Raw genomic sequence first — 25,528 nt, forward strand, 5'->3', positions numbered from 1 at the left:
GAGTAACAACATAAATTGGTGCGTGAGGCAGAATTAATGCGGTGAGACCTGAGTTTTGCCATCAGCTGGAAGACAGCATCCCCTTTTCTCAGCAGAGGGAAGGAGGGTGGAGGGGCGGTGAGTCGGGTGAGAGGCAGCCTCAACGCTGCTCCCTCCCTCCCCTCAGACTGACCATCAGATGCAGGCCATCTGTCCAGTAGAAAAAAACAAAAGACAATTATTATGCTCACTCAGCAGTGCCTTACAAGTAATCTAAAAAAATTATTTATTACCAGTGTGATCATACACCATTAAAAAAAATATATGTAATTTCCAAATGATCTGAGAAGAACAACATTGGCAGAGCCTATAGCCTACAGACGTGTTTTAATTGGTTAGTGTTCTTAGAGTGATGTTTAAAAAAAAATCTGAGCGGTAGATCCCGGCTTGCATTCTGACTCAGAAGGTGATCTTGACTCAGAGAAGGTTGGTGACCACTGGTCCACGTCATGGAAAGAGCGTGTCTTCTTAATGTTTTGTACACTCAGTGTACATACAGTACATATTTATACTGAACTATGTACGCAATATGAAACAATTTCAACGATTTTACTGAGTTACAGTTCATATAAGATAATCAGTCAATTGAAATAAATTCATTAGGCCCTAATCTATGGATTTCACATGACTGGGAGGGGCACAGCCATGGGTGGGCCTGGAAGGACATAGGCCCACCCACTTGGGAGCCAGGCCCAGCCAATCTGAATTGGTTTTTCAGAGTTTTTCCCCACAAAAGGGCTTTATTACAGACAGATATACTCCTCAGTTTCATTATCTGTCCTGGTGGTTGGTCTCAGACAATCCCGCAGGTGATCAAACCGGGATGTGGAGGTCCTGGGATGGTCTGGTTACACGTGGTCTGCGGTTGTGAGGCCAGTTGGACGTACTGACAAATTCTCTTTAAACTGACAAATTCTATTTATGGTAGAAAAATGAACATTCAATTCTCTGGCAACAGCTCTGGTGGACATTCCTGCAGCCAGCATGCCAATTGCACAATCCTTTGAGACTAGAGATATCCATGACATTAGGTCGTGTCACCACACTGCACATTTTAGAGGGTATTTTATTGTCCCCCAGCACAAGGTTCACATGTGTATTGATCATGCTGTTTAATCAGCTTCTTGATATGCCACACATGTCTGGTGGATGGATTATCTTGGCAAAGGAGAAATGCTCACTCAACAGGGATGTAAACAAATTTGAGCACAACATTTTAGAGAAATACGTTTTTTTGTCCCTATGGTAAATTTCTGAGATCTTTCATGTCAGCTCATGAAGCATGGGACCAACACTTTACATGTTGCGTTTATATTTTGATTCAGTATATATTCCGGACTTCCGGAATTGCCTGCAATTCTTTCCATTTTAGCATGTGTTTTTTTTTACTGTATTTTGTACTGTGTATTTACTGTAATACTGTATTCTCGACATAACTCATTCTAATATTTCTACTACTGTACATTGCATTTTAGTTACACTGTTTACACACAGCACATATTTATGTATATAATGGACTAATATATTTACGGCTATACACATCATTCTTAGTATATCTTGTATAAATTCATCTGGTGTAGATACGTATAAATTGCCTTTGGATTACTGTTACGGTGCTATTTGGGTTGTTAATTGGATTCGTCCCAACATTTCGTGTGGTGTTTCTTCTTCTAATCATTATTTGTGTTCTTGTTAGACATTTCACTGCATTGTTAGGAGCTAGTAACATAAGCATTTCGCTGCACCTGCTATAACATCTGCTAAACTGTGTACGCAACCAATAGCTTTTTGTTTGACATATTTCTGCAGGACCACTATGGAAAAACCACCAGTTTTGAAGGCGGTTCTTCCACGGAAATCCCCATTTAACCACTGGGAATAATAGCTCAATATTATTGTTGAGAAAACACATTTTAAATCAATAAATGTCTAACATTTTCTCTAACCTCAAATGTACACATTCTGCTCGCTTATTTCTCACTCAACCAAAAGAAAAGCAAAATATATTTTAAAATCCAAAATGTCATCGTACGCTTGTACGTACGTACGCTTGGCCTGGCCTCGAGCATTACTATAGAAAGCATCTTGCTGCAACTAACTTCCTTTTCTGTGTGTGTCTACTTACTTTACTTGTTTCTATCAGCTTGGTATTAGTCTCTTGTTGAGGATACTCTGTTAGTGTTATAAGCACTAATAAACAAATAAATACAATAAGTAGCATACAGCGAAAAAGGGCTGCCTTTTGTCCATTGATAAACACTTCATACATGTCAATGATGAATTTGTAAGGAAATCTGTCTTTATTTTTTTCTCTGATTGTCTTTCTCACAAAGTTGTAAAGACACTTTTAGAGCCAACACCAGCTAATAAATACCATGAAATGTTAAAAAGCACAATTTAATTTCAAATACAATACTCAACACAAAATGTGTGTGACCAGGAAAAATGAAATGACGTCTGTTCTGTAGGTCGAAACAGACCGGTGGTCTGAGTGACCTTTGGACTTGTGTCAAAGGGCAAAAGCACCTCAGGCAGCACTGGAGTTAAAACAATGACTTCTGCATAAATATTTTTTTTAAATGCTACTAAACTGGAAATGTGAGGTTTTCCTCTCAAGTCAAAACAGGTGACTTTTTTCGTTTGTCAGAATTTAGTCGTTTTTTTTTACGACAACTTCACATTAGGCAGTACTGAGAAGAGAACATTAATATCCAGTGCGTGTGATGCTTAGAACACTGGGAACAATGTCTACGCACGAGGCAAGCAGTATAATTCTCCTTTTTGTGGTAATGCAAGTTCAATCAAACTTCAGTCCAAAAAAATAAAATAAAAGTTTTTTTTCTTCTACCTACCTGCAAAAATGTTGTTCGACATGGTCATAAAGAGTTAGAAATCACATACCAATCAACCAGCAAACAGAGTAACACAAACCCTAAAATAGAGCCTGTAAAAGTAGACATATTTGCAAAGTGGAGGATTATGAAAATAGGACTTTTATGGGTACGTTTTAAATTGACTTTAAATATCCGTTTCAAAATATACATGTACCTTTTGAAATGCTCGAGGTTATATTGACCCACGTTTTTTTTTCCGACAAAGTACCAATTTGACAAAAAAAACATTGGTCTGTATTTTGAAAACCACCTCTGACGTCAACATAATTGTAAACTGATCAATTCACAGAAACAAAATCTGATCTTCTGTACCTCGGTATAACGCAGTAAAGAAAATGTACATTTTAAAGCCCTAAATATATGCTGTCCCTACTATCGAAATGACTGTCTGGACCGCTCCTCTGCGTTTTCCTGTCATTCGGAATGACCATAGAACTAAGAGTCTAACTTTAAGACTTATTGTGCCTATTAAGATATACTGTGTCATTAACAACATTTGTTGAGTCTGTATAACACATGTTATACTCACAAACTCTACACACAAACTTGAGCCAGATCAAAAAAGATCCAACCTAAAAAGCCACTCAAGCTGAAAGTCAATGTACTGTAACACCAAAACAACTCATTTGATCATGTTTGGCCTCTATGCATTATGGGTGAATTAAAGTGGACATTCAGGATTTTACAACTTGATGTTAGATGGTTCCTCACCTTGAATATAGTCTATGGGCCAGAGTAAACATGTAAATCATGGTTAAGGTTTTCTATAAACAGCCAATACAAACCTTCGTTGTAAAATCATGAACGACCCCTTTAACATCGCGTAGAAGATGTGGTCTAAGAAAAGAGAGGGGGGAAGGTACTTGGGGCTAAACATCCCCATATTGATACTCTCTGTGATGAATCTCTCTACTGGTCTGTGTCATTGAGGTGGTGCCAGAGATGACAGATATCAGTATCTGGAGGAATCCTGAGGCATTGCGTTTGGCGATGAGTGCTGTTTTTTTACTGGGTTGTTTACTGGGTTGTTTACTGGGTTATACAAAGGGAAAATGCTTCAAATGTTGGTTGTCTTTCATTTGGTACCTAATCAACATGACCCTGTAGCGCACCACAAGGTGTCCTAGAGCGCTGGGCCTACCCATGGTCCGGGGTGGGGTCGGGGAGATTCTTCCTAATATGGACACATCAGAAATTTAAAAAATGATTGTATAAGACATTTTGCAGCATCAAAATTAAGACTATAATATTTTAGAGGATGTGAATGTAGGTTTGGCACATTTCAAGAAAAACTGTACAATATCTAAAAAAAAATTAACAATATGATAATAATATTAATAATAATAAAAGGGATTTTTTCCTCCCCTGTTTCGTTGTCAGTCTGAAAAGTCCTATCATTCTCTCATATGAAATCAAAAACACATTCACAAGCTGGCACAGCATACCTGAGCAAGGATATAAAACCCCATCATAAACAGTAATGTAACATATTGTAAGCATTTGTCGAGAAAGGTGTAGGGGTACTGTACTCATGAGAAATAATCATGTCCAAACTACAAGAGCTAAGGACTTTACATGACCTTTCACATTTTCAAGTCCTGACAATCCAAGGTTTTACAGGCAAGTAACCTATCAAGGAACATGTCCATGGAAATCAAATTTAAAAACACAAAAAAAAACGTCATCACACTTCAAATAAACATTTAAGACTGACGCTGTCAAAGACCAATTCCTGATGTTTTAATCAAATCCACGCTCCTATAAAAACAATACACACGCGGGAAATGTGTAGGCTATCTCTTTGTTCTTTAATCTCATTCTCTTCTCATCGACCTCTTACTGACTCTTACTTGCTCTTGTCCGTGTTGCATTGTGTAATTGCCGTGTGAGTATGTTCACTGTCTTTCTGGTAGATTGTCTGGAGGTTGCCTGGAGGTTGTCTTTGCCCAAGCCCTCTGTATGGGATCGTTTCCGAGACGTTTGCGCATGCTAAAAAGGAGCACTCTCGTCTAAAAATGTATTTTTTTGAGCAACATGCTCTGTGAGATCTGAGCATGTTTAGTTTATGTCACTTCCTGTCGAGAGTCAATCTGAGCATGCTCAGTCTGTGGTGCATCGTATCCCGGACGGAGCTGCTTCGAGCACATGCTCAGCTCCCGTCGTACTGTTGAAAAGTTGTTCTGCTCAGAACTCTGTCTCTGTCATATTGTCCCGCTTTAAAAAAAAAAGTTCAAAAAAATCAGAGGTTCTTCTGAGCATGCTCAGTTGGCGCCGACAGGCTCCCGTGTCTCATGGCCACTGCTGTAGTCCGATTTGTCCTCAAAGTCTTCATACATGTCTATCTCGTCCTCTCCGATGACCGGGTGATCGCCGGTCACCATGGCGACCGGCTTGGGCTTGACCACGCCGAACGTGCTCTGGGTGGCTGGGATGGCGGGCTCGGGGCTGGCCGAGGCGCTGGAGCAGTCCGACGTCAGGTGCGGTGAGGGCGTGGCTGTCGCTATGGCAGCCGGGTAGAGGCCGCCGGCACTGTTGCTGATGGGGATCTGAGGCTGTGGCCTGTGGTAGGTGGAGAGAGAGAGAGGGGGAGAGGGAGAGAGAGAGAAAGAAAGAGGGAGAGAGAGAGTGAGAAGTGGAGAGCAAGAGAAGGAGAGTGAGGGAGCTTTTGAACAGCTATTTAGAACAAGTTGAAAGGTAGCCAACTCTTGTCTTTCGGGAAAACCTTAACACAGAGCTTTTGCCAGCAAACAGTAGCCCTGTCAATGCCAAATAGCCTCTTGGGTAATGGATGGAATGAAGGTAAACACATATCACTCAAGCCGTCTGCCCTCAAATGAAGCACATAAACCAAGAAAATTGATGTCAGTTTCCTCATCTAACAGTTCACCCCTTCTAGAAATAATTACCGCAGAGAACCTCTGACAAACTCATTTTCACATTAAACTGCTTAAAAACGACCCTGTTTCATTATACGGAGCCGGGTCAAAATTGGTCATACCTCAATTTATAGCCCCCCCCCCAGTTATTTGATTCAGTCCTGAGTGAAACTCCAGCCGCTATGGCGAATCAGGCTTTTCTTCCGCTTGACCACACACACTAAATTACAGAGTTAAACCTGTGATGTCTGCTCTCTCTCTCTCTCTCTCTCTCTCTCTCTCTCTCTCTCTCTCTCTCTCTCTCTCTCTCTCTCTCTCTCTTTTCCCCCGATTTTCTCTCCTGCCATCCTGTCTCTCTCTCTCTCTCTCTCTCTCTCTCTCTCTCTCTCTCTCTCTCTCTCTCTCTCTCTCTCTCTCTCTCTCTCTCTCTCTCTCTCTCTCTCTCTCTCTCTCTCTCTCTCGTATGATTTCTGTGTCATATTTCTACCGCCCGCAAAGCGCCTGCCATTGTCCTAATTTAATAAATGCCAACTATTAAAAATTGCTCCAATTCAAAGCAGTGCCCCTGGTAAATCCATTAAAACGTGGCCTGTCGTGATGACTTTAATCACATCTATACCTGTTTTCTATTAGGACCCAGCCACTGGCTTCGGCTGAATCCCAAAAGGCACCGTATTCCCTATAATAGTGCACTACTTTTAACCAAGGACCATAGGGCTTTGGGTGAAAAGTAGTGCACTATTTAGGGAAATAGGGAGCCATTTGGGATGCAACCTTTGTTTTCAGCATTGCCTGCAGTTTGACATGAGAGGATGAGAAAAGTGCTATGATAAAGGGACCTTGTTATCTTTAAACTAGTAGTTTGGATTACAAATTCAGCACTATTACTTGAAGTGAAATACTGGGTGCACGGAGAATTAGCCTTACAAAGAACAACTTCCCCTTAACAAAATGATTAGGAGCAGTCGATTCAAGTATTCCAATCCAAAAATGGGAGCCGTCCATGACAAAAATATTGAAGAGATAGTTGACCCCAGGATCAGTTTCCTTATCTCTATTAGCTTAGTATTAAAGTGACCTACTTCAAAATGTTTTTAATTAAGTATGTTAAAAATCTGTTTTTCTGTGTTTGCATGGTGTGGGCACAACCCCAAAAACAGAATGATGTCGGTGTATACCGGTCACAAAAATATACATGACAAGTAATGGTTGGTTGGCCAGCTCAGTCAATGAGGCAGTGTGACGTCACGCTATATGAGGAAATAGCAAGCATTGTTTTGTTTAATGTGATGTTTTTTAAGTGTTTTTTTTCTTAGACTAATTAAAGTATAGAATGAGTCAGCCACATTATTTGGGTATGAGATAACGGAATATGCACCTTTAAAAGGGAGATTCTCACTGGACAGTTACTTTAATAAAAGGTGACTACTCCAAAATCAAAGTTCGTCTGATGTTTTCTGACCTCAAACTGTAGCCTAAAGTCAAGATGATCCAGGTACCACATCACCGGTTGTGTATGTCCAGCTATATTCAAATGAATGAAAAATATATCTTTGTTCTGGAAATGACATGGTGCTTATCTCTTCCATGTATTATGGATTGTGGCGTAAACCTAATCGACAAAACAAATGGCCTGGGACATGGACTTACCTCAACAGAAGACCACTTTTGAGGTTTGAAAACACAAGCTTTGATTTTGGAGTGTAATGTCCCTTTAAGAATACTAACTGTTAGCCTAGTTAGCCTAAATACCGCACAACAGCAGATCAGTAGAGTGTCTCTCTCTTCTTACCCCACACTGAAGAACTGCCTCATCTCTTGACGCCGCGAGCGCATCATCTGCTTGTACTCCCCGATGCGTAGCTTCTTGCCGTCGATGATGCAGGTCCTCTTGGGCCGGGGCTTGTACTTGTAGTTGGGGTACTTCTCCAGATGGATCTTACTGAGATGAGCCTGTTCCTCATAGTATGGCTGCTTCTCCTGGTTGGTCATGGACTTCCAGCGAGAGCCTACACACGGATAGCGGGACACACACACACACACACACACACACACACACACACACACACACACACACACACACACACACACACACACACACACACACACACACACACACACACACACACACACACACACACACACACACACACACACACACACACACACACACACACACACAGCAAGAGTCAGGGTTGGAACCCAAACAACAGCGTAAGGACACACACACACGTGTGCGCACGCACGCACACACACACACACACACACACACACACACACACACACACACACACACACACACTGAAGGACACTATTAGGATATTGGTGTTCGAAGAGAGTATTGGAGTTGGTGTTCGTAGAGAGTATTGGAGTTGGTGTTCGTAGAGAGAGAGTTGGTGTTCAAAGAGTGTATAGGAGTCAAAGTTTTGTCAAGCATAGTCCTGTAACTAGAAATCTTTTCACAGTTTAGTGGATTACAACGTTCATGTTCTTCTAATGATAACAGTTACATATCGCAATGTCATTTTTGGACGATATTATATCGATATTTGACTACATAGATTTTTTGTTTAAACTAGCGTTAGACAGCTGTACCCGCGCCAAAACTCTGGTATTTTTCACCCTATAGCTAGTTCTTTTAAATAGTGAGACAAAATTTGTTCTCCACATTTAGTTCCCCGACTGATCAAAACAAATGTTCTCCTGCTCTCTCTCTCGTCCCTCTGCAGCAGACATATTGTGAGCAATATGTTTGGAACATCAAATCGCAATAAAATCGCAGTTTCGAATCGCAATCCATATAGAATAATTAGAATCGCAATACAGACCGTGATAATATAGAATCATGATAATATTGTATTGTGACGTCCCTGGTAATTCCCACCCCTATCTTATCACGTGGTTCAATTAGCATTTGAACCGTACGTGTCATCGCTTCCACTGCACAAAACGTATGCCGTCTTACTTCTATCATAGCAGGAAATCTCTTCAAGGAGGAACTTGTAATAAGAGAGAGACTACTGGTGCATCTACATTGTTGAAGGGTGCTTGAAAACAGGGATCTGTCCCACTTTAGGATCCCTGATACAGTTTGGTTCTCATCATGTCTCTACTATAAGCACCCAGCGACGGAACAAGTGGATAGGACCGTTACCGCAGGAATGGAGCACATCTGCGTGGCTTTCTGACAACCCATTATACACACACACACCACAGCTTGGACACACACAGGGAGGAATCCAGGACCTGTGTCCCAACGGACACCCTATTCCCTATTTGGTGCACTACTTTGTCCTGGGGTCTGATCAAATGTAGTACCCTATTTATGGAAAAGGGTGCCAATTGGGGCGCAAGCTCAGGACTCTGTTTACCGATGTTTATCGAGACTCCCTTCTTTTTCAACTAAGGAAACAGTGAAGACACTTTTTTTTTACGGACTAAAGCGGCCGCATCGTGTCCCTCGTCTCCAGCTGTGTTATTGTGTTTGGGCAGCACACACTCTATCGTCTCCTGATTGCCTCTCAGGTCTGGCATTTCCCTGGTGTCATCACAAACAAACCGCTAACTAAGTAAATATCCGGAATGTTTGGTCTCCGCCGGATAGGTGGAAGTGATAGATGACCTCTGACCCTTTCAATTTGACTCCAACTTTGAGTGATGAGGTTTGAGCTATCCAATGCTTCGGGAAACCCTCAACTCTGGACCTCGAAGCCAGTTCCACTGCGCTTTTTCATCGTTGCCCTCCTAATCAGGGACGAATGTAGACCTGGGACAGCAGGTGGGTACAATTAATTATCAGGTAGAACAGAAAACCAGCAGGCTCCGGATCTCATAGGGTCAGAATAATCCTGCTTTAGAATGATAACTTCAGTGATGTTGAACAATGGTCTATGTATACGACGGATGAGCAAAGTGCAAGGATTTTATTTCTTTAATACAGCGTTTAGTTTGCCTCAATTCATTCTGCGACTAAAGTCATTTGACACCGTTTGCTCAAAAGTCAAACATTTTGGCCTAGTGCATGGGTCGACGGCCCTTATCACTGAAAGTGAAATTGTTTTTCCACACACAACAAAAAAAAGGTGTTGAGGGAGCCCTTTCCAAGCAATATCTTATATTCAGCACCACGGATAGCAGTCTGATCAAATTACCATGAAATCTGACGTTCAGGTTCACGGAGTAGTGGACCCAGTGGTCGTCTGGTGAAGTCGCAGGGAGAATCGAATCTCGTGAACATACAGTAAAATTTGCTCTAGGAGTTGATTTGACTTTTTGATTTAAAAAGCTACCAACGAAGGAAATATTGTTGTCCAGTGATTAACTGAAATACCCACATCAAGCCCCACAATAAATTGAATCATGAAACGCAGAATAAACAAGTATTATAAGGCAAACGGAGGGTTTGATTGAAATCAATATTTATTAAAGGCATACTGCTTTAAACTTAAAACATAGTGTTTCTTTACCTTACTTCAATAATTAACATTTTAAAACTCTAAAATGCGTTTTGGAGAACAGCTAAAACATCATTATTGCACACAGAGTGAGTCCACACAACTTATGTGACTTGTTAAAACACATTTTTACTGATTGACTCAAGACATTACAGCTCTTCATTTTTCATTCATTTGTCTAAAAAAATACTAATAATCTAAAAACAAAATTCCACGTTGACATTACGGGGTATTGTGTGTAGGCCAGTGGCAAGAAATCTTTTTTTATTTTAAAATTCAGGCTATAACACAACAAAATGTGGAAAAAGACAAGGGGTGTGAATCCCAGTATCAATGCTGGTATCAACACAAGAGGCACTTTTCACTGCACATAACCATCACCCCAGTCAGTCTCACAGCAGAGGATGTGTGTGTGTGTGTGTGTGTGTGTGTGTGTGTGTGTGTGTGTGTGTGTGTGTGTGTGTGTGTGTGTGTGTGTGTGTGTGTGTGTGTGTGTGTGTGTGTGTGTGTGTGTGTGTGTGTGTGTGTGTGTGTGTGTGTGTGTGTGTGTGTGTGTGTGTGTGTGTGTGTGTGTGAGAGAGAGAGAGAGAGAGAGAGAGAGAGAGAGAGAGAGAGAGAGAGAGAGAGAGAGAGAGAGAGAGAGAGAGAGAGAGAGAGAGAGAGAGGCACAGGGCAGACGTCACAGGTTTAACTCTGTAATTTAGTGTGTGTGGTCAAGTGGAAGAAAAGCCTGAGTTATATGGGTGTGTGTGTGTGTGAGAGAGAGAGAGTTATATGGGTGTGTGTGAGTTCTATAAAAATGTTATTTATTCTAATATGAATGATTAAATAAGATCAGATTGATTGATTGGTAGTTGACCGATTTACAATACTTTGAATACATCATTGAACGTTTAGGTGGACATGGGGGGGGGGGGGCACATTGAGTTTCTGTTTCATATGGCAGTGTTGTTTAAAATGAGTCACACACCCTCTTAAGACATTATCTACAGTGCCTTCGAAAAGTATTCAGACCACTTTTTTCCACATTTTGTTACGTTAAAGCCTTGTTTTAAAATGGAATTGAAAAAAAAATTATCCTCAGCAATCGACACACAGTACCTCATAATGACGAGGTGAAAACGCTCGGGATTTGAAAAACAGAAATACCTTATTTACATAAGTATTCAGAGCCTTTGCTATGAGGCTCAAAATTGAGCTCATTGTCTCCATTGATCATCCTTGAGATGTTTCTACAACTTGATTTGAGTCCACCTGTGGTAAATTCAACTGATTGGACATGATTTGGAAAGACACACACCTGTCCATATAAGGTCCTACCGTTGACAGTGCATGTCAGAGCAAAAACCAAGCCATGAGGTCGAAGGAATTCTCCGTAGAGCTCCGAGACAGGATTGTGTCGAGGCACAGATCTGGGGAAGGGTACCAAAACATTTCTGCAGCATTGAAGGTCCCCAAGAACACAGTGGCCTCCATCATTCTTAAATGGTAGAAGTTTGGAACCACCAAGACTCTTCCTAGAACTCGCCGCCCTCTTCTTAAATCAGGCCACATACACTGAGATTACATTCCAATAATCTCTCCTTTCCCCTGAAGTGTGTAATCGTTTACTACTATGTACAAGCATTGAGATGGGGTATGGCTAGACTGAGGGAGTTTCTACCATATATCTTATAACAATCATTTCCTTCCAAATTCATGAAGGGAAGGGAACTATTGGGACGCAGCCTGAGTATTTGTTAACTGCACATCATCCACTATCACTTGTTCACAAGGCCTTCTGGAAAGATTTGAAATGTTTTCACACTCAAAACCGCTTAAATCAAATCAAATTGTATTTGTCACATGCGCCGAATGTAACAAGTGTAGACTTTACCGTGAAATGCTTACTTACAAGCCCTTAACCAACAGCGCAGTTCAAGAAGAAGAAAATATTTACCAAGTAGACTCAAATTAAAAGTAATTATAAAAGTAACACAATAAGAATAACAATAACGAGGCTATATACAGGGGGCACCGGTACTGAGTCAGTGTGCGAGGTTACAGGTTAGTTGAGGTAATCTGTACAATGCGTAGGGTAACAAACAAACAGCGAGTGTACAAAAGGGAGGGGTGTCAATGTAATTGCGATCTGGTACCGCTTGCCGTGCGGTATCAGAGAAAACAGTCTATAACTTGGGTGACTGGAGTCTGACAATTTTATGGGCTTTCCTCTGACACCGCCTATAATATAGGTCCTGGATGGCAGGAAGCTTGGCCCCAGTGATGGACTGGGCCGTTCGCTCTACCCTCTGTTAGCGCCTTATCTGATCAATTATGTCGCTCTCGCTGCTGGTGATTCTTAGATCCACCTCTACGCAGAGGACACCATTCTGTATACCTCTGGCCCTTTGTTGGACACTGTGTTAACTAACAGTCCCCGCGATATGCAACTGTTCAGGGAAGTCAGGAACCAATACACGCAGTCAGTCAGGAAAGCTAAGGCCAGCTTCTTCAGGCAGAAGTTTGCATCCTGTAGCTCCAACTCCAAAAAAGTTCTGGGACACTGTGAAGTCCATGGAGAACAAAAACACCTCCTCCCAGCTGCCCACTGCACTGAGGCTAGGTAACACGGTCACCACCGATAAATCCATGATTATCGAAAACTTCAACAAGCATTTCTCAACGTCTGGCCATGCCTTCCGCCTGGCTACTCCAACCTTGGCCAACAGCTCCCCCCCCCCCCCCCCGCAGCTACTCGCCCAAGCCTCTCCAGGTTCTCCTTTACCCAAATCCAGATAGCAGATGTTCTGAAAGAGCTGCAAAACCTGGACCCGTACAAATCAGCTGGGCTTGACAGTCTGGACCCTCTATTTCTGAAACTATCCGCCGCCATTGTCGCAACCCCTATTACCAGCCTGTTCAACCTCTCTTTCATATCGTCTGAGATCCCCAAGGACTGGAAAGCTGCCGCAGTCATCCCCCTCTTGAAAGGGGGGAGACACCCTGGACCCAAACTGTTACAGACCTATATCCATCCTGCCCTGCCTATCTAATCTCGAATCCCACCGTACCTTCTCCGCTGTACCTTCTCCGCTGTGCAATCTGGTTTCCGAGCCGGTCACGGGTGCACCTCAGCCACGCTCAAGGTACTAAACGATATCATAACCACCATCGATAAAAGACAGTACTGTGCAGCTGTCTTCATCGACCTTGCCAAGGCTTTCGACTCTGTCAATCACCATATTCTTATCGGCAGACTCAGTAGCCTCGGTTTTTCAGATGACTGCCTTGCCTGGTTCACAATTACTTTGCAGACAGAGTTCAGTGTGTCAAATCGGAGGGCATGCTGTCCGGTCCTCTGGAAGTCTCTATGGGGGTGCCACAGGGTTCAATCCTCGGGCCGACTCTTTTTTCTGTATATATCAATGATGTTGCTCTTGCTGCGGGCGATTCCCTGATCAACCTCTACGCAGACGACACCATTCTATATACTTCCGGCCCGTCCTTGGACACTGTGCTATCTAACCTCCAAACGAGCTTCAATGCCATACAACACTCCTTCCGTGGCCTCCAACTGCTCTTAAACGCTAGTAAAACCAAATGCATGCTTTTCAACCGTTCGCTGCCTGCACCCGCACGCCTGACCAGCATCACCACCCTGGATGGTTCCAACCTTGAATATGTGGACATCTATAAGTACCTAGGTGTCTGGCTAGACTGTAACCTCTCCTTCCAGACTCATATCAAACATCTCCAATTGAAAATCAAATCAAGAGTCGGCTTTCTATTCCGCAACAAAGCCTCCTTCACTCACGCCGCTAAACTTACCCTAGTAAAACTGACTATCCTACCGATCCTCAACTTCGGCGATGTCATCTACAAAATTGCTTCCAACACTCTACTCAGCAAACTGGATGCAGTTTATCACTGTGCCATCCGTTTTGTCACTAAAGCAACTTATACCACCCACCACTGCGACTTGTACGCACTAGTCAGCTGGCCCTCGCTACATATTCGTCGCCAGACCCACTGGCTCCAGGTCATCTACAAGTCCATGCTAGGTAAAGCTCCGCCTTATCTCAGTTCACTGGTCACGATGGCAACACCCATCCGTAGCACGCGCTCCAGCAGGTGTATCTCACTGATCATCCCTAAAGCCAACACCTCATTTGGCCACCTTTCGTTCCAGTTCTCTGCTGCCTGTGACTGGAACGAATTGCAAAAATCGCTGAAGTTGGAGACTTTGATCACCCTCACCAACTTCAAACATCTGCTATCTGAGCAGCTAACCGATCGCTGCAGCTGTACATAGTCTATCGGCAAATAGCCCACCCATTTTTACCTACCTCATCCCCATACTATTTTTATTTATTTACTTTTCTGCTCTTTTACACACCAATATCTCTACCTGTACATGACCATCTGATCATTTATCACTCCAGTGTTAATCTGCAAAATTGTAATTATTCGCCTACCTCATGCCTTTTGCACACAATGTATATAGACTCCACTTTTTTTTCTTCCTATTGTGTTATTGACTTGTTAATTGTTTACTCCATGTGTAACTCTGTGTTGTCTGCTCACACTGCTATGCTCTATCTTGGCCAGGTCGCAGTTGCAAATGAGAACTTGTTCTCAACTAGCCTACCTGGTTAAATAAAGGTGAAATAAATGTAAAAAAAAATGTAAACTCCAGATGAGCTTCAATGCCATACAACTCTCCTTCCGTGGCCTCCAACTGCTCTTAAATGCAAGTAAAACTAAATGCATGCTCTTCAACAGATCGCTGCCCGCACCTGCCCGCCTGTTCTGACTTAGAATATGTGGGCAACTACAAATACCTAGGTGTCTGGTTAGACTGTAAACTCTCCTTTCAGACTCACATTAAACATCTCCAATACAAAATTAAATCTAGAATCGGCTTCCTATTTCGCAACAAAGCATCCTTCACTCATGCTGCCAAACATACTCTCGTAAAACTGACCATCCTACTGATCCTCGACTTCGGCGATGTCATTTACAAAATAGCCTCCAACACTCTACTCAACAAATTGGATACAGTCTATCACAGTGCCATCCGTTTTGTCACCAAAGCCCCATATACTACCCACCACTGCGACCTGTATGCTCTCGTTGGCTGGCACTCGCTTCATACTCGTCACCAAACCCACTGGCTCCAGGTCATCTACAAGTCTCTGCTAGGTAAAGTCCTGCCTTATCTCAGCTCACTGGTCACCATAGCAGCACCCACCCGTAGCACACGCTCCAGCAGGTATATCTCACTGGTCACCCCCAAAGCCAATTCTTCCTTTGGCCGCCTCTCCTTCCAGTTCTCTACTGCCAATGACTGGAACGAACTGCAAAAATCTCTGAAGCTGGAGACTCTTACCTCCCTCACTAGCTTTAAGCATCAGCTGTCAGAGCAGCTCACAGATCACTGCACCTGTACATAGCTCATCTGTAAATAGCCCATCCAATCTACCTCGTCCCCATACTGTATGTATTTATTTATCTTGCTCCTTTGCACTCCAGTATCTCAACTTGCACATTCATCCTCTGCACATCCTACCAATCCAGTGTTTAATTGCTATGTTGTAATTACTTTGCCACCACGGCCTATTTATTGCCTTACATCTCTTTACCTACCTCATTTGCACATGCTGTACATAGACTTTCCTACTGTATTATTGATTGTATGTTTGTTTATTCCATGTGTAACTCTGTGTTGTTGTATGTGTCAAACTGCTTTGCTTTATCTTGGCCAGGTCGCAGTTGCAAATGAGAACTTGTTCTCAACTAGCCTACCTGGTTAAATAAAGGTGAAATAAAAAATAAATAAATTATAGTTTCATTGGTGATGTGGACACCAAAGAACTTGAAACTCTCGACCCGCTCCACTACAGCCCCGTCGATGGTAATGAGGGCCTGTTAGGCCCGCCTTTTCCTGTAGTCCACGATCAGCTACTTAGTCTTGCTCACATTGAGGGAGAGGTTGTTGTCCTGGCACCACACTGCCAGTTCTCTGACCCCTCCCTATAGACCGTCTCATCGTTGTTGGTGATCGTCAGCAAACTTAATGATGGTGTTGAAGTCTTGTTTGGCCATGCAGTCATGGGTGAAGAGGGAATACAGAAGGGGACTAAGTACACTCCCCTGAAGGGCCCCAGTGTTAAGGATCAAAGTGGCAGACGTGTTGTTGTCTACTCTTATGACATGGGGGCAGCCCGTCAGGAAGTAAAGGATCCAGTTGCAGAGGGAGGTGTTTAGTTCCAGAGTCCCTAGCTTAGTGATGAGCTTTGTGGGCACTATGGTGTTGAACGGTGAGCTGTAGTCAATGAACAGCATTCTGACATAGGTGTTATTTTTGTCCAGCTAAGAAAGGGCAGTGTGGAGTGCGATTGAGATTGCGTCATCTCCGGATCTGTTGGGGCGGTATCTAGGGTGTCCGCGAGGATGCTGTTGATGTGAGCCATGACCAGCCTTTCAAAGCACTTCATGGCTACCGTCATGAGTGCAATGGGGCGGTAATAAATTAGGCAGATAACCTTTGCTTCCTTGGGCAAAGGGACTATGGTGGTCTGCTTGAAACATGTAAGTATTACAGACTCGGTCAGGGGGAGGTTGAAAATGTCAGTGAAGACACTTGACAGTTGGTCTGCACATGCTTTGAGTACACGTCCTGGTAATCCTTCTGGCCCAGCGGCCTTGTGAATGTTGACCTGTTTAAAGGTTTTGTTCACTTCGGCTACCGAGAGCTTTATCACACAGTCATCCAGAACAGCTGGTGCTCTCGTGCATGCTTCAGTGTTGCTTGCCTCTAAGCGAGCATAAAAGGCATTTAGCTCGTCTGGTAGGCTCGCGTCATTGGGCAGCTCGCGTCTGGGTTTCCCTTAGTAGTCTGTAATAGTTTGCAAGCCCTGCCACATCCGACGAGCATCAGAGCCGGTGTAGCTATTTGGCATGGGTCCCCCGTTGGGCCGACCAACCAGTGCTCCCGCACATTGGCTAACCGGGCTATCTGCATTGTGTCCCGCCACCCACCACCCCCAACCCCCAACCCCTCTTTTATGCTACTGCTACTCTCTGTTTATCATATATGCATAGTCACTTTAACCCTATCTACATGTACATACTACCTCAATCAGCCCGACGATCTGAGGGAAATTGCTGTCTGTGGTAGATCAATCCACTTAATTTTTGCAACTGAAAGAATCTGTATGACCATAACAAGGCCACGGTATATGGAGGGCATATTTAATATATATATATATATTTTTTTAACACTTCATTCAGACAGTAAGGAAATCAAACAGGCATGTGGGAGAAAGAGTGAGAAGGACAGGATTGAACCCTGGTCTCCGGTGGGGAGTTTTATATGCCACATGCCAGGGAGTATTACCACTTGACCACAGCTTTGCCATCTTACCCAGGATCTTGCTGATGTTGGAATTGTGCATGTCGGGGAAGGTCTGCAGGATCTTCCTCCTCTCGTCCTTGGCCCACACCATGAAGGCATTCATGGGTCTCTTAATGTGGGGCTCAGTACTGTTCCTGCCCCTGGTCTCCCTGAAGACCCGGGCCTCTGTAGTGCAGGAGACACCTGTGGGAAGGGAGGGCCATTTCATGACTTACTCAATCACTCACTCGTTCGTGTAAGAAAACTTTTAAGCCACAGAGTACATACATTGCACAGTATGTCGAAGAGCGTGGCTTCCAGACAGTGAGGGAGGAGACAATTGAATGTGTGTGTGTGTGTGTGTGTGTGTGTGTGTGTGTGTGTGTGTGTGTGTGTGTGTGTGTGTGTGTGTGTGTGTGTGTGTGTGTGTGTGTGTGTGTGTGTGTGTGTGTGTGTGTGTGTGTGTGTGTGTGTGTGTGTGTGTGTGTGTGTGTGCACTCGTGTGTTACAGTAAGGATGGGATCTGTGTCTACTCTACACAGAAGAGCATAGAGGAAATAGGGATGGAAGCCCTGGCTGCGGTCGTCATCAACGACGCTCTGATTATCAGACAGATAACGTCTCTGTTTACGGTCCCGTGTTTACAGCTCTGATTTCAAACCACAGCATGATGAATGATTACCAATCCACCGTAACCTGTAGACACTGGGGGTTTTATAGAAAACAGGTGGGCTTTTGGGCCAGAAAATATTTTCAGTTTTTAACTGCCTTGCTTCTGTTTGTATACTTCGGCAGGGTGGAATTGTCTGAGACACAAACAGTGTTTGGTGGGTTGGAAAGAGGGGGAGAATCTAGAACACCGCTTCCTGTTCCTCGTCGACGTACAGTAAGAAGCCCACTGAACAATTCTGTCGTATTAAAGGTCCTTAATTTGAAAAACTAAACGGAAGCCCCGCAATTTGGTTTGCTATAAAGTTCAGGGGTTGTGATGGGGTATTGAACAACTGTAAATATCACAGAGTGGGCCTTATTGGTGCAAGGCAGGGGTTTGTGCCTGGACATTCAAGTGTCCACTTACTGAGGCGATCCGAGGAGAACACAATAAATATTTGGGTCTGGTGAATGAATACCTGTGTGCAGAGCAGACGATCTCTCTGTCTGTGTCTCTGCCGTAGGGAACACAGTTGAAAGAGGCCCCAAAAGTGGCGCTATCTAACCAAGGGCCCCAAGTAAAGGGTCACTAGCATCTATTTAGCCTGAGCAGGATGTGCCCACTTTTGCCTCGAATCCAACCTCTTTTCCTATCTGTTAAAGATCCATCTGACCCTCTCTCTTCTCCTCTGGTCTCCTACTATTATGCACCAAGCCATACAGCGGCAGTGTACTTCTATACACATTCATATAAACACGGATGGCAAGCACACACACAGGCATAAACATGAACCAGAACACACTGTACTGTACAGTATGCACTTACGTAAAAGCATGGAACACTGAAAGAGATGTGTATGTAGCACTTTCAGGGGACAGAAAGGGAGAAAAATGTATTTTTTTAAGCATTTTTTGAAACAAAGAAAGAACACATTACTGAGACATTTTGAAAGAAAGAAGGAACATATTATTGAGACATTTTGAAAGAAAGAAGGAACATATTATTGAGACATTTTGAAAGAAAGGCAGGGGGGAAAAAGAAGAGGAAACTCACCATCAACATCCTCATGTCTGGTGAGGTCAATGACCCTGTGGCCCGTCTTTCCATCATCCTCTCCCAGGTTGCCCAGGTGCTGACTCAAACTCTCAAAGTGCATCCGCTCCTAAAACACAGAGAGGTCAAAGGTCAATAAGGGTTGATTCACACCACCGAGCCGAGCCGAGCTGGCCTGGTTTACGCACGCACCACAGTTGTCGGAATCATGCTGGAAAGAACCATGTGAAAATAAATATCCAAGCCAGCACAGTACAGTTTGGGTCTGCCTAATAGCGTGAAAATGCTATTAAGAGTCCAATTAAGAGGCCTGTAAAGCTCTGGTATAAGGGCTCAGAGAGAATAACACAATCATCACATCATAGAACACACATTTTCAAAGAAATTCCGCAATTTAGCAAACGTACACAGCAAACAAGTTTCGGTCTTCGATGCGTAGCTGTTTGCATTGTAATTTGGCCGTCTTCGGATCAAAGGTTTTGCTCTTCTTTGTGATCTTAGAGGCGGTCTATATGAGTAGGTTTGTGCTAATGATCGTGTGGCAAACTCGACTCGTATCTTCTCACACGCTGCTTTTGGCGAGAGGTATGAGTTTAAAGACAGCCACTCCAGCTTAGGGGAGGTAGGGGAGGAGTTTTTTGAGAAAAGACCGGATTGAAAAGAAGAGAAGAGAAGAGAAGAGAACAGGAGAATAAATTAAGTCAAATGATGCAGGAAAAAAAGAAGAGAGAGCGTGCGCGCGAGAGCGAGAAAGATGATTTATGGCCAAAATGATTTATGGCCACAGAACAAGATCATTCGCCAGATCTATCCAGCGCAGCGCTACCATGTAAGCTGCCACTGACTCGATGCTCCCCACCCATCCTGCCTACTGAGTCTCTGCTTATCCTGCACTGTCCACCCATCCTGCCTAATGAGTCTCTGCTTATCCTGCACTGTCCACCCATCCTGCCTACTGAGTCTCTGCTTATCCTGCACTGTCCACCCATCCTGCCTACTGAGTCTCTGCTTATCCTGCACTTTCCACCCATCCTGCCTACTGAGTCTCTGCTTATCCTGCACTGTCCACCCATCCTGCCCACTGAGTCTCTGCTTATCCTGCACTGTCCACCCATCCTGCCTACTGAGTCTCTGCTTATCCTGCACTGTCCACCCATCCTGCCCACTGAGTCTCTGCTTATCCTGCACTGTCCACCCATCCTGCCTACTGAGTCTCTGCTTATCCTGCACTGTCTACCCATCCTGCCTACTGAGTCTCTGCTTATCCTGCACTGTCCACCCATCCTGCCTACTGAGTCTCTGCTTATCCTGCACTGTCCACCCATCCTGCCTACTGAGTCTCTGCTTATCCTGCACTGTCCACCCACCCATCCTGCCTACTGAGTCTCTGCTTGTCCTGCACTGTCTACCCATCCTGCCTACTGAGTCTCTGCTTATCCTGCACTGCCCACCCATCCTGCCCAATGAGTCTCTGCTTATCCTGCACTGTCCACCCATCCTGCCCAATGAGTCTCTGCTTATCCTACACTGTCCACCCATCCTGCCTACTGAGTCTCTGCTTATCCTGCACTGCCCACCCATCCTGCCCACTGAGTCTCTGCTTATCCTGCACTGTCCACCCATCCTGTCTACTGAGTCTCTGCTTATCCTGCACTGTCCACCCATCCTGCCTACTGAGTCTCTGCTTATCCTGCACTGTCCACCCATCCTTCCTACTGAGTCTCTGCTTATCCTGCACTGTCCACCCATCCTGCCTACTGAGTCTCTGCTTATCCTGCACTGTCCACCCATCCTGCCTACTGAGTCTCTGCTTATCCTGCACTGTTCACCCATCCTGCCTACTGAGTCTCTGCTTATCCTGCACTGTCCACCCATCCTGCCTACTGAGTCTCTGCTTATCCTGCACTGTCCACCCATCCTGCCTACTGAGTCTCTGCTTATCCTGCACTTTCCACCCATCCTGCCTACTGAGTCTCTGCTTATCCTGCACTTTCCACCCATCCTGCCTACTGAGTCTCTGCTTATCCTGCACTTTCCACCCATCCTGCCTACTGAGTCTCTGCTTATCCTGCACTGCCCACCCATCCTGCCCACTGAGTCTCTGCTTATCCTGCACTGTCCACCCATCCTGCCTACTGAGTCTCTGCTTATCCTGCACTTTCCACCCATCCTGCCTACTGAGTCTCTGCTTATCCTGCACTGTCCACCCATCCTGCCTACTGAGTCTCTGCTTATCCTGCACTTTCCACCCATCCTGCCTACTGAGTCTCTGCTTATCCTGCACTTTCCACCCATCCTGCCTACTGAGTCTCTGCTTATCCTGCACTTTCCACCCATCCTGCCTACTGAGTCTCTGCTTATCCTGCACTGTCCACCCATCCTGCCTACTGAGTCTCTGCTTATCCTGCACTGTCCACCCATCCTGCCTACTGAGTCTCTGCTTATCCTGCACTTTCCACCCATCCTGCCCAATGAGTCTCTGCTTATCCTGCACTGTCCACCCATCCTGCCTACGGAGTCTCTGCTTATCCTGCACTTTCCACCCATCCTGCCCACTGAGTCTCTGCTTATCCTGCACTGCCCACCCATCCTGCCTACGGAGTCTCTGCTTATCCTGCACTGCCCACCCATCCTGCCTACTGAGTCTCTGCTTATCCTGCACTTTCCACCCATCCTGCCTACTGAGTCTCTGCTTATCCTGCACTTTCCACCCATCCTGCCCACTGAGTCTCTGCTTATCCTGCACTGTCCACCCATCCTGCCTACTGAGTCTCTGCTTATCCTGCACTGTCCACCCATCCTGCCCACTGAGTCTCTGCTTATCCTGCACTGTCCACCCATCCTGCCTACTGAGTCTCTGCTTATCCTGTACTGTCCACCCATCCTGCCCACTGAGTCTCTGCTTATCCTGCACTGTCCACCCATCCTGCCTACTGAGTCTCTGCTTATCCTACACTGTCCACCCATCCTGCCTACTGAGTCTCTGCTTATCCTGCACTGTCCACCCATCCTGCCCACTGAGTCTCTGCTTATCCTGCACTGTCCACCCATCCTGCCTACTGAGTCTCTGCTTATCCTGAACTGTCCACCCATCCTGCCTACTGAGTCTCTGCTTATCCTGCACTGTCCATCCATCCTGCCTACTGAGTCTCTGCTTATCCTGCACTGTCCACCCATCCTGCCCACTGAGTCTCTGCTTATCCTGCACTGTCCATCCATCCTGCCTACTGAGTCTCTGCTTATCCTGCACTGTCCATCCATCCTGCCTACTGAGTCTCTGCTTATCCTGCACTGCCCACCCATCCTGCCCACTGAGTCTCTGCTTATCCTGCACTGTCCACCCATCCTGCCTACTGAGTCTCTGCTTATCCTGCACTGTCCACCCATCCTGCCTACTGAGTCTCTGCTTATCCTGCACTGCCCACCCATCCACCCGCTCCGTCAAACGAGTCTGCCACGCTCCAAAGCTGGGGTGGAAAAGACTGTTATATATGTAGACTGTTAGACTGTTATATATATATAAATAAAACACACACACACAGCGGGGTCTGAAATTGTTGGCACCCTTGATAAAGATGAGGGAAAATGACTGTATAAAATAAATCATTCAAATACTGAGCTATATTGTATGATCAAAAACATGATATTATTTTGAACTAATACAATTGCTCGTAGAAAGAGATTTTGACACCCCTGTTTTAATAATGGCACTGAGCATTTTTCTAAAATGTTTTATAGACCATTCCTCCATACAGAATATTTCCAGATCCTTGACATCCTTCGTCTGGGCGTATGGACGGCCCTCTTCAATTCAAACCGCAGGTTTTCAATGGGATTTCAATTCCGGCGATTTTGTGGTCAATTAATGATTTCTTTGTGTATTTTAATGTGTACTTCGGGTTACTGATCCACTTGCGGCCAAGTTTCAGGCAGAGGCAACCATGTCCTGGTACTTGGTCAAGTTCATGATGCCGTTGACTTTAACAAGGGCCCCAGGACCAAAAAAGCCCAATAACATCAAAGATCCACCCCCATATTTTACAGCAGGAATGAGGTACTTAGATATCTGTTTGTGTACTGTCATTTAAATGCCAAACCCACCACTGGTGTGCATGGCCAAAAAGCTCTACGTCCTCCTGGAGTTGGTTAAACGGCATTGGCACTTGGACTGAAACTAATGCTCTGGTCAGATTACATGGAAATTCACATCAACGGGGCTGTCGTGGAGCGGGTTGAGAGCTTTCAAGTTCCTTGCTGTCCACATCACTAAGGACCTATCATGGTCCAAACACACCAACATAGTCAGGAGGCTGACAAGATTTGGCATGGGACCTCAGATCCTTAAAGAGTTCCACAGCTGCGCCAAATGAGAGCAACTTGACTGGTTGCATCACTGCTTAGTAGGGCGTCCTGCCATCCAGGGCCTCAGTGCCAGGCGGCGTCAGAGAGGAAGGCCCGGGAAAATGGCGCATGTGACAAAAAAAACTTGATTTGAAATAGAGTTCCTTGACCACGCACACCAGTGGTGGGTTTAGTGTCGAAATCAGGAGGCATAAGGCGAAACCCCATACCTACTGTAAAAATATGTCGGTGGATCTTTGATGTTATGTGGCTGTTTCTGATTCTACAGGCCCCGGGGCCCTTAACGGCATCATGAACTACCAGGATATTTTTGCCAAAAAACCTTCAACGGGGGATTTCGAGTCACCTAAAGACCTATAGGAGACGAATACAGACAGTAAAGAGACAATGACTTGTAACAATTCTTTAAAGAGCCAGTCTCTGCCTGCAGAGAAACTGAAGGGGCCAATTTCAATTCCAAGACTCACAGAACACTTGGAAACAGTCTACAGGACTAACTCAAGATCAAATCAGGACTCACCCAAAAGTCCCCCAAAAAAGTCATTTGGGACTTAATCTGCACCGGTACTTAGTATGGCAGCAAGCCTACAGTCTGAAGTCCAACATGCTCGCTCATAAATGACAACAATGATGAATAATCGACATTAGCTACATTGTACAAAGCCATAAAAGAACGTTTTAAAAAATATACTATTGTTACTTTATGGGACTGAGGCTTGTCCAACATTCAACTCGATCTATCTCGACTTAAAAAAGACACACAGAGCTCCTCTATTGGCTAGGCTCTCCTGGGCACATGTTTCAACGGGTTGCTATGGCAGCCCTATAAACACCGCGCCGGCCGAGCGGTTTTATCAGCGTCGTGTTGAGCTCATTACCGCGGCGACACATACGGGCAAACCCTGCTCTCACCGACCCACAAATGTTAACTGCTTCCTCCAGGAGCAGTGAAATCCCTCACTCCTCCTTCTCTCCCTCCTCCCTCACTCTGCCTGTCATCTCTCAACACAGACGCCTTGCCCTGTTGCCCACTGAAACTGAAGGAGCAGTGAAATCCCTCACTCCTCCTTCTCTCCCTCCTCCCTCACTCTGCCTGTCATCTCTCAACACAGACGCCTTGCCCTGTTGCCCACTGAAACTAAAGGAGCAGTGAAGTAACCCTCCCTCTCTCCTACTCCCCCTCTTCCTTCTCCCTCTCTTCCTTCTCCCTCTCTCCCTTCTCCCTCTGTCCCTCACTCTGCCTGTCATCTCTCAACACAGACGTCTTGCCCTGTAGCCCACTGAAACTAAAGGAGCAGTGAAGTAACCCTCCCTCTCTCCTACTCCTCCTCTCCCTTCTCCCTCTGTCCCTCACTCTGCCTGTCATCTCTCAATACAGACGCCTTGCCCTGTAGCCCACTGAAACTGAAGGAGCAGTGAAATCCCTCACTCCTCCTTCTCTCCCTCCTCCCTCACTCTGCCTGTCATCTCTCAATACAGACGTCTTGCCCTGTAGCCCACTGAAACTAAAGGAGCAGTGAAGTAACCCTCCCTCTCTCCTACTCCCCCTCTCCCTTCTCCCTCTCTCCCTTCTCCCTCCTCCCTCACTCTGCCTGTCATCTCTCAATACAGACGCCTTGCACTGTAAGCCCACTGAAACTAATGGAGCTCATGGCCCACCCTATTTAAAAAATAGTACACAGAATAAATGCAGTGCCCACCATAATTATTTGGTATTTGGTCCCATATGCCTAGCACACAATGACTACATCAAGCTTGGGACTCTACAAACTCGTTGGATGCATTTCCTGTTTGACTTGGATAATTTTTCTGATGACTTT

At 44.9% G+C, this 25,528-nt stretch overlaps 1 protein-coding gene across 7 annotated transcripts in view; it reads right to left on the reverse strand.

Moving 5' to 3' along the window:
• Positions 1-2,420: 2,420 nt before the first annotated feature.
• The window catches only part of LOC124039505 (transcription factor SOX-6-like), a 171,881-nt gene continuing 148,773 nt past the window's right edge, over positions 2,421-25,528 (reverse strand). For all 7 annotated transcript variants that reach the window (XM_046355550.1, XM_046355581.1, XM_046355570.1 and 4 more), the window contains 4 exons: positions 19,347-19,455; positions 17,672-17,845; positions 7,602-7,818; positions 2,421-5,492 (listed from right to left, as the gene is read on the reverse strand). In XM_046355550.1, the coding sequence (XP_046211506.1) occupies positions 5,195-5,492; positions 7,602-7,818; positions 17,672-17,845; positions 19,347-19,455 (798 nt within the window). In that variant the 3' untranslated portion in view covers positions 2,421-5,194. The remainder of the gene's footprint in view (positions 5,493-7,601; positions 7,819-17,671; positions 17,846-19,346; positions 19,456-25,528) is intronic.

This window comes from Oncorhynchus gorbuscha, linkage group LG01, assembly GCF_021184085.1.
Source record: "Oncorhynchus gorbuscha isolate QuinsamMale2020 ecotype Even-year linkage group LG01, OgorEven_v1.0, whole genome shotgun sequence".
Classification (NCBI taxonomy): domain Eukaryota; kingdom Metazoa; phylum Chordata; class Actinopteri; order Salmoniformes; family Salmonidae; genus Oncorhynchus; species Oncorhynchus gorbuscha.